Genomic DNA, 10,000 nt, shown 5'->3' with positions numbered 1-10,000 from the left:
TTCATCATAATTACGTTGAACTGACACAGATTTAAGTTTAAATATAACGGAGGGAGGTGGGGGATGGGTTGGGGAGCGGGGAGTGGAGGGTGAAGGCCGGAGTGGGCGTGGAGGGGTGGGAGTGGGCGTGGAGGGGTGGGAGTGGGGGCGGGGACTCGAGATTTAGTGACTGTTTGCCCCTTGGTGCCCTTTTCCGGGGGGGGTTAAATTGGTCGTTGCAGGGGGAGAAAGAGGAGGGGGGAAGGGAAGGGGGAGGAGAGGAAGTGGGAGAGGGAGAGGAAGTGAGAGAGAGAGAGAGGAGAGAGAGAGAGAGAGGAGAGAGAGAGAGAGAGGAGAGAGAGAGAGAGAGGAGAGGAGAGAGAGAGAGAGACAGACAGAGACAGAGAGAGACTGAGAAGTAGAGTGCAAATACAGTGCAAGTAAAACTCAAACAGACTATTACGCCAAAGAGAGTAACACGATGGAGGAAAAGTAATCAGTCGAAAACAAGAAAAATAAACCACACGTCTAAACAAGAAATAATAAATAAATAAATAACAAATGACATATATAGTGCACAAAATAAGGATAATCTCTAAAATGAGTAGAATACATCAAGTACATCAAATAAATGTGTAATCACGAATAGAAAATAAGATAAGATCAAATAAACTGAAATGCAGCAAAATCTGGAAATCCGAGAAACCGTTTTCCCAGCGAAGGGCGTCCCCGAGAAGCGCTTCCTCCACCCGATGCATTTGCCTTTCACTTTTCAAAGACGATTACACAGCTTTGATGTGAAAATTAATATTTTAAAACGGAATCCTAACTCATACTCCGCCCCCCCCCTTCTCCGTCCGACACCCGCCAGAATTTATGAATGTGGACGATAAAGGAAAAGAAACTTTTAGTTCATTAGGCTTGCTAAGGTATTTCTAAGTTAATTAGGATCCCACAGCAACGCCTAATGAAGTCAGAGAAGATCCAAAAGCAAATCAAAACAATCCGAGTTAAAATCCCACTAGACTGAAAAATAAATAAGGTAAAATCTCGAGACAGCAAAGTACATTCAGTATTCAGTAACAACGCAAAATACAGTCAGCTGAAATCGTTCAACAAATCAAAGTAAATCCAGTTAAGATAAATTCAGCTTTGATCCCGTAATAACGGAAAATAAAATGTAAAATAAATCAGTAAAAATTCAACAATGCAAAATAAATGTTAAAATCTCACGATACATGGAAAACAATATATAATTAATATTCTGCAACAACGGATTCCACAAAAAATAAGAAATATAATTTTTTAAAAAGTAAACAGGAACGGAATGCGACAATAACAAACAGTATTAAACCGGCCATTAGGGCAGCCAAGAACACGAAGGAGACATTAAATCAATTTCATGCATTGCTCCAAGGGGAATCAGCTGCCGTGGTTTGCCATCTGGGCGGCAGGAGACGGTGCCATGCCTCCTGCAAGCACGTTGAGCCCTGGCACTGTGCCTTCAAAGGGACTTGCGTGGTAATGAAAACCGGTAGAGGAACATCGGGGAGGAGGGGGGTCTACCGGGCACGATTGGAAAAGTCAAGCACATGTCGGAAAATCAATGGTGGTAAAGGCTGTGTCGAGGTTATGTTATTAGGGCAGCTAAGCCAAGTGCAGAGAATGTTTTTCCACCAGCAGTTACAGAATAATAGTAATTACTCACCATGATTAAAAATATATATATTGGTGGTAATGATTATTAAAATAACTGATTATTTCATTATCTTTACCATCACCATCATCAATCGCATAATTGTCATCAATGTTATTATCATTATCACTACTATAAGAAAGATGGGGAACGTGATAACAAAGATACAAATTAAGATATATACTAATCTAGTTTCTTAATTGAAAAAAGACCGACTCAGCCTGGAAGTACTTTTCTTTCTTCCTTCGGGAGACAAAGGCCGCGGCGGGGGAGCGGGAGGGCGTGACGACCGGCCGTACCCTTCCCGACGCTTCCTGCCGAGGCAATCGGAGGGGAAGGCCCACGACACCGCCGCTGGCCGCAATTAATCCCCTCTGTGATCCACAATGCAGTTGTGGCGCTTTACTGGTTTATTGGTTTACATGTGTGACGGATGTGCAGACGCCCCCGCCCTGCCCCGCCTCCCTGGCCCCTCCCCACTAGCCTCGGACGCAATCAAACATCAATTACCAATGCAGGGACTCACCTTCGCCTAGAATCCACAATGAGGGTTCGTCTGCGTCGCCGTCATTAGGGCTCGCAACAGTCACCCGAGGAAGACGTGTCCGATCGAGTGCGTGGAGGCGTGGGTATGAGAGGTGGGTCGAAGCTCGAGTCGGGATGGCTTCGTATCCTCTCGGCGGTTGGGTTCGCGTTGTGTTAAGGTTATTATCGATTTAATTGCTGTTGCCGATGCTACTGGCGTTGTTTTCATAGTTAGTCGGTTATTATCATCAATCTAATGACCTCATATATCAAATACTGTTGTTGCTACTTTGTTGGGAGTTATCCGTATTGTCGCATTGCTGTTTTTGTTGATGTTCTTTTTGTTGTTGTTATTGGCATTGTAATTTCATCATCACACAGCATCATCATACAGTTAACTACTACAATTACTACAACCACCACCGCCATCACCACCGCCAATGGCATTTTTATCATCATTAGTGCTATTGCATCATCACTGTTGTCCCAGTATTATCGTTGTTTCCACCATCATCATTAATTCGGTGTTCATATTCAGTCCATTTTTGGCCGCGCCATTTTGATAATTTTTCTTTGACAATTATCAGGATGTTCTGCGTCATTTCCTTCACTCGACGCACAACAGATGATAACAATATGGCGAACATCCAGAGGCCCTTCGAGTCTAAATATCGTGGATGAAGATATTCAATCCTTTGAAGTCTGCGGACGAGTGAGAGCGTAAGGAGATCCCGTTTGGAATGAAGCTAATATTACTCATGAAGCCGCGTCTGCTTCTTCTCTTCTTCCTCTGCTTCCTCCTTCATCTACTTGTCTTGTATTAATACGCTTCTCGTTCTTTTCCCATTTTTCTTCCTGTGCCTCCGCTTCCTTTGTCCTACTTCTCATGGTTTGCCTCTTCCTCCTCCTCGTCTGCCTCAATATTTACCGTCTTTTATCTTACTTTTATTTGCTCTCTTCTTTTTGTATACTGCTACTACTATTCTGTTTTTTTCCTCTTCCTCTTCGTCTTCTTTTTTCTTTTCCTCATTCTGTTCCTCCTCCTCCTCCTCCTCCTCCTCCTCCTCCTCCTCCTCCTCCTCCTCCTCCTTCTCCTCCCCCCCACTCCTCCCCCTCCTCCCCCTCCTCCTCCCCCCTCCTCCTCCTCCTCCTCCTCCTCCTCCTCCTCCTCCTCCTCCTCCTCCTCCTCCTCCTCCTCCTCCTCCTCCTCCTCCTCCTCCTCCTCCTATTTCTCTTCTTCCTCCTCCGCATCTTGCTATTCCCTTTGTCCCCTTCCTCCTCCTCTTCCTCCTTCTACTCCCTCTCCTCCCTCTCCTACCCCTCCTTTTCTTTCCTCCTCGCGTCCTCCCTTTCCCTTCCTCTTTCTCATCCTCTCCCTCTTCCTCTCCTCCCTTCTCCCTTCCCCTCTCCCCCCTACCACAAGATCACGTCCCTGCCTCATGCGTCACGCCAACCCGAGACTCATACCTCATTAGGACGGGGATATTGCGGGCCCATTAATGGCTGGGAAATTCTGGGCTATTCTCTCGGCAAAGTTGAAAGTAACATGGACGTTTATGGCAACTTGGGGGGACATCACTGCCCTGTTATCACGCGAGGCTGTAATGGTCTTTTTTCAGCTCGTAATCAGTTCTTCGATGGAGTTGAGATTGTGTCTCTGAGCCATCTCTAACTCGAACTGTCAAGGGGGTGTTTTTTTTCTCTGCGTTTCGTTTGTGTTTGACTGCGTCTTTATTTTAGAAGTATGTGTATGAAAATAGATCGACAGATAGATTGATGTGTGGATATGAATATATATCGATTCTAGATTTCACCTTCGATCACTGATGTGTAGTGTCTCTCATTTTCCGTTTTCTTTTCTGAACTTTAATATCGCCTCCTCCCCCCCCCCCCCCGTCGCCCACTTTTCTCTTAACACAACATATTTTGAGGTACAATTATTCACCAACAGAAATCCATCATTGATCATTCTCCGTGACTAAGATCCATATGTTTACCGTCCCAAAAGTTCGGCTTTAAGGACAGACTTTGTACCGAGACGTGTGACCTTTGCCCATAAAGAAATTGTGAATCTCTCGTTTTCTTCTCTCTCTCTCTCTCTCTCTCTCTCTCTCTCTCTCTCTCTCTTATGTTATGGTTATTTATTTATTATTATTATTATCATCTTTGTTATTATCTATTATTATTATTGTTATTATGATTGTTATTATTATTACTATCATTACTATTAATAATATTATCATTATTATTATTATTATTATTATCAACATCATTTATTTTTATTATTATTGTTTTTTTTATTATTATTATTATTATTATCATCATCATCAACATCATCATTATTATTACTATTAATATTATTGTTTTTTATTATCATTATTATTGGTTTTATCATTGTTATTATTAATGATGATGATCATGATGATGAGAATGATGATAATGATAATAGTTAAGAAATAATAGGAATAATGATAATAATAGTAATAATAGTAGTAGTAATAGTAATTATGATGATAATGATAATAATAACAGCAAGAAAAATAATAACATTTGTTATTATTGTTATCATTATTATTTGTAGTAGTAATAACAGTATTGTTTGCGTTATATATACGTACTTCACCATCATCATTATCTAAATTGATACCGACTCGATTATTAGCTTTATTATGATTATTGTTATCATCTTTATTATGATTATTATGTTTGTTAATAATAATCAAAATAATAATAATGGTATTTTATTATTATTATTATTATTATTATTATTATTATTTTATTATTATTATGACTATTATTATTATTTTTATTATTATTATTGTTATTATTATTATTATCATTATTATTATTAGCATTAGCATTAGCATTATTAACATCCTTATTGTGATTATATTATTAGCATTATTAGCATTATCGTCATCACCACCATCACCATCACCATCACCATCACCATCATCATCATCATCATCATCATCATCATCATCATCATCGTCATCGTCATCGTCATCGTCATCGTCATCGTCATCATCATCATCATCATCATCATCATCATCATCATCATCATCATCATCATCATCATCATCGTCATCGTCATCGTCATCGTCATCGTCATCGTCATCATCATCACCACCACCACCACCACCACCACCATTATCGTTATCTTCATCATCACCATCATCCCCATGATCATATTGTCATCAATTTTCTAGATGATTTTGATTTTCTTTATCATTATTTTATTCTTATCACTGTTTCATTCAGTTGCAATAATAGCAAAAATACAACAGACAGAGAGAGGAAGAAAATCAGATGGAGTGAGAGTGATAAAAATTCCCAACAGGCGGATTGAGAAACGATGTAATATGATATTAAGACATTTATGGTTTCCCTTTTCATGAAATTGTAAGCTGTTGTGTACAAAATTTATCGTTACCTCCCTCTTTGAAGGGAATGAGAGGGGAAGTGACACGGAAAGAGTGTGGGGCCGAGGCAGAGTGGAAGGAAAAAAAACGGGAGGGAGAAGATATATACATATATATATATATATATATATATATATATATATATATATATATATATATATATATATATACACACACAATTATTTATAAATATATATATATATATATATATATATATATATATATATATATATATATATATATATATATATATATATACACACTCAATTACTTACATTTATATATATATATACAATTACTTATATATATATATATATATATATATATATATATATATATATATATAGAGAGAGAGAGAGAGAGAGAGAGAGAGAGAGAGAGAGAGAGAGAGAGAGAGAGAGAGAGAGAGAGAGAGAGATGAGGAAGAAGAAATAAACAGAAAATGGCGAAAAGGGATAGAGAGAGACCAAGAGAGAAGAGCCACTGAGGAGTAAGTGGAAAAGAAGGAATAGCGAAGCCACTGAAAAGTGTAGGCAAGAGGAGAGCGAGAGAGTAAGGAGTAAACAAAAATTAAGAAGAGAGGCCGGCGGAGAAAGGGTAAAAGTGAGGCACTGAAAAAAAGAAAGGGAAGAGAGGCGAAGAGAGAGGGGAGATTCGCCAATCCCGTAATTGCCAATGATTGCAGTGAGTTTTTTTCGTTATTTTCTGGGGGACGAAAACCGGTTGTTGGGGATTTGTCATTTTTGTTACCATCCAGTGACCTTCGATTAAAGGTTAAATTATATACTACAGCCGGAAATGGGTTATTTTCGGATAAATACGATTTTCTTGCTGTAAAGACGAGGGTTTAAATATCACTAATGGTCACAGACTCGCAAAATTGAGTCTGGAACTAAAACTGTGATCTACAGTTGATGACAACAATGACAACAATTATACTAATAAAGACAGTAATAATGATACAAATAAAATTGATGGTTATAATAATAATTACATTACTATTATTATTATCATTATTATTATTATTACTATCATAACAATAATAGTGATAAGGATAATAATAATAATAACAGTAATGATGATGATGATAAGAATGAAGATAATGATGATAGTAATAATGATAAGAAGATAATAATAATAATACTAAAAAATAATTAAAGTAGTAGCAGCAGTAATGATAATTATAATAATGATTATGATAATAATAATAGAAGCAGTAGTAGTGGTAATAATAATAATAATAATAACAATGATAATAATAATGATAATAACATAATAATAACAATAACAATAATGATAATAATAACAACAACAATAATAATATAATAACAGTAATAATAATAATGATAATAATAATAATTATTATTATGAGGAGGAGGAGAATGACATTAATAATTAACTAGGACAAAAATCTTCTTCATGCTTAATACTCGTAGTTCAAGAATTCCATCCAATGGGCAGCTAACGAAATTTGAACAATTATTATAATAGCCCCTGCAACATTCTTAATTTAATGATCATAATTTCATAATTTCTCGTTTCAGATCGACCCACACAGACGACGGGAATCGAGGGAAGTTGCGTCACCATGCCAGGAGCGTCTGCTGAAAGGAAAGCCTCTGAGGACATTTGCTCAGTCAAGAAAAATGCAAGAAAAGAAGCGAGAAAGTGCTGAGTCTCTCGTCGGCTTAATGACTTTGGCTGACTGAATTACAAATGTGATTATTTCAGTTCGAGTTGTTTGTTACTTGTCACTGATTTTCCTCTGGTCTAATTCGCGATCAGTGCCTGGGGAGAAGGGGAGGAAAAGGTGGACAGCGAGGAAGATTAAGGCGGACGGGTGGCTGTAAGAAAAGAATGACAGATATCTGATGGCGAAGGATTAGGACGAAAGCCGGAAATAAGGGGAAAAAATGGTGGCACTGTCTAATAACTGACAGCAGCCAAGAAAAAGATACGACTAATTGATATCAAATGAATAATCAAAACAATTTCTAAGAATTAAAAAAAGAAAAGGAAAATGTCTTCTCGAATCGTCCCCCAGTGACTCGAACTCCCTTAGACACCGAGAAGATTCTTCTGTAGCGACAACTCCTGCCCCCCCCCTCTTCCCCCTCCCCTTTTCTCCGGACCGACCCCTCTCCTGACCTGCCCCTCCCCCGCCGCCCTCCGCTATGGTCCTAGAGAAAACGAAGTTCGTCGGGGCCCTCTTCCTTTTCCTCTTCTGTGTCTTCACCTCCGTCTTCGCAGGTGGGTTTGCTCGCGACTCTTGCCTTGTCATTGCTGTTACAACTACTGTTACTTCTTGTTTACGAATCTCCATAGAAAATGGGCGTAGTTTCCTGCTAGACTGATGTGTTTGGAAATCTCTCTCTCTCTCTCTCTCTCTCTCTCTCTCTCTCTCTCCTCTCTCTCTCTCTCTCTCTCTCTCTCTCTCTCTCTCTCTCTCTCGCTCTCTCTCGCTCTCTCTCTCTCTCTCTCTCTCTCTCTCTCTCTTCTCTCTCTCTCTCTCTCTCTCTCTCTCTCTCTCTCTCTCTCTCTCTCTCTCTCTCTCTCTCTCTCTCTCTTCCTGTTATATGTAGAATTGTGATGATCTGTATCTACATACTGAAATAGAGTGAAATGAAATCATTTTCTCCATCACAAGATTTTTGTCTTCTGTTTTTGTGGCACAATTAAACATTTCCAAAAACTGGCTTTTTATTCATTACTCTATCTCACTCACTCACTCATTCTATGTGTGTGTGTGTGTGTGTGTGTGTGTGTGTGTGTGTGTGTGTGTGTGTGTGTGTGTGTGTGTGTGTGTGTGTGTGTGTGTGTGTGTGTGCCTGCATGCATGCATGTGTGTATATATATTTGCATATATGTATGCATGTATATTTATATATATATATATATATATATATATATATATATATATATATATATATGTATATATGTATATATGTATATATATATTGTATATATATATATATATATATATATATATATATATATATATATATATATATATATATATTTTTTTTTTTTTTTTTTTTTTTTTTTTTTTTTTTATAAATGTTTTACTCTATCTCTCTCACTCACTCATTCTATGTGTGTGTGTGTGTGTGTGTGTGTGTGTGTGTGTGTGTGTGTGTGTGTGTGTGTGTGTGTGTGTGTGTGTGTGTGTGTGTGTACACATACATACACACTACCAATATCTAAATATGCAACTCATTGTCTAATTGTCTAAATATTTATCAGTAAACCAAACTAAATGCAATCACTGTATGATTTCCGTAGCTGAAAATGCTTCCTCATGTGTTCTCCAGAGATTTTCCTAAACAATATCCCCTAATACCTATCACATTTTCCCCCTAATACCTATTACATTTCTCTTGAGAGCCTTTTAACGTTGGCAGTTACTTGAGCACCCGCTTGATTCTATGAGTTTTCTGACTCAAAAGATGCAGTAGGGATACTCTGGTTCACATTTCTCCAGTAACTGTTAAAGGAAACTGGTTCTGTTCGTGTGAAATTGTGAAAGATGCACGGCAGCCGCGATAACACAATGCTCTCCTCAGCGCCCCTAATCCTTTGCTTCACCGAGCAGGGTTCACGCTGGAGCAAGGCATCCCGCACTTCAACACGAAGCCCTACTTCCTGCCGCCGGTCGCCACCAACGTCACGGCTTTGGAGGGACAGTCGGCCTACCTGCACTGCCGCGTGGCCCAGCTGGGCGACAAGAAGGTACGCGACGGGCCTCGGGCCGGGAACAGGCTGGGTGGGGCCGTATTGCTAAGTTTGAAAAGTTGGGGTAAATTATATGTATATACATATACAGACAGACACACACACACATATACATATATGTATATATATGCATATATACATATATACATACATACACACACACACATATTTATATCTATCTATCTATCTATCTATCTATCTATCTATCTATCTATATATATATATATATATATATATATATATATATATATATATATATATATATATATATATATATATATATATATATACATGCATATACATACATATACATACATATAGATTACACACACACACACACACACACACACACACACACACACACACACACACACACACACACACACACACACACACACACACACGCACACACACACACACATCATCATCGTCATCGTCGTCGTCGTCGTCGTCGATATCATCATCATTATTACATTCGCCATCGATGCGGTGTTTGACAAACTGCTTGGTGCCATGCTGATATCATGTAGTCGACTAGGTCTTTATACTGGGATGGCTGACCAATGATCCTTCCCCAGGGGAGCAGTTGCTTAGGTAATCATTGTTATTGGTTCTCGACCCCCACATATATACTATAGATTCACCC

The 10,000-nt window shown here is 38.6% G+C and overlaps 1 protein-coding gene across 1 annotated transcript in view; it reads left to right on the top strand.

Moving 5' to 3' along the window:
* Positions 1-10,000, top strand: part of LOC119580232 (zwei Ig domain protein zig-8-like) — a 54,977-nt gene that overhangs the window by 33,790 nt on the left and 11,187 nt on the right. Inside the window, exons 2-3 of the mRNA XM_037928251.1 lie at positions 7,167-7,872; positions 9,215-9,351. Coding sequence (XP_037784179.1) covers positions 7,797-7,872; positions 9,215-9,351 — 213 coding nt within the window. The 5' untranslated portion in view covers positions 7,167-7,796. The remainder of the gene's footprint in view (positions 1-7,166; positions 7,873-9,214; positions 9,352-10,000) is intronic.

The sequence above is a fragment of the Penaeus monodon genome, chromosome 13 (assembly GCF_015228065.2).
Source record: "Penaeus monodon isolate SGIC_2016 chromosome 13, NSTDA_Pmon_1, whole genome shotgun sequence".
Taxonomy (NCBI): Eukaryota; Metazoa; Arthropoda; class Malacostraca; order Decapoda; family Penaeidae; genus Penaeus; species Penaeus monodon.
Note: the sequence above shows the minus strand (reverse complement) of the source record. Positions and strands in the feature narration are given on the sequence as shown.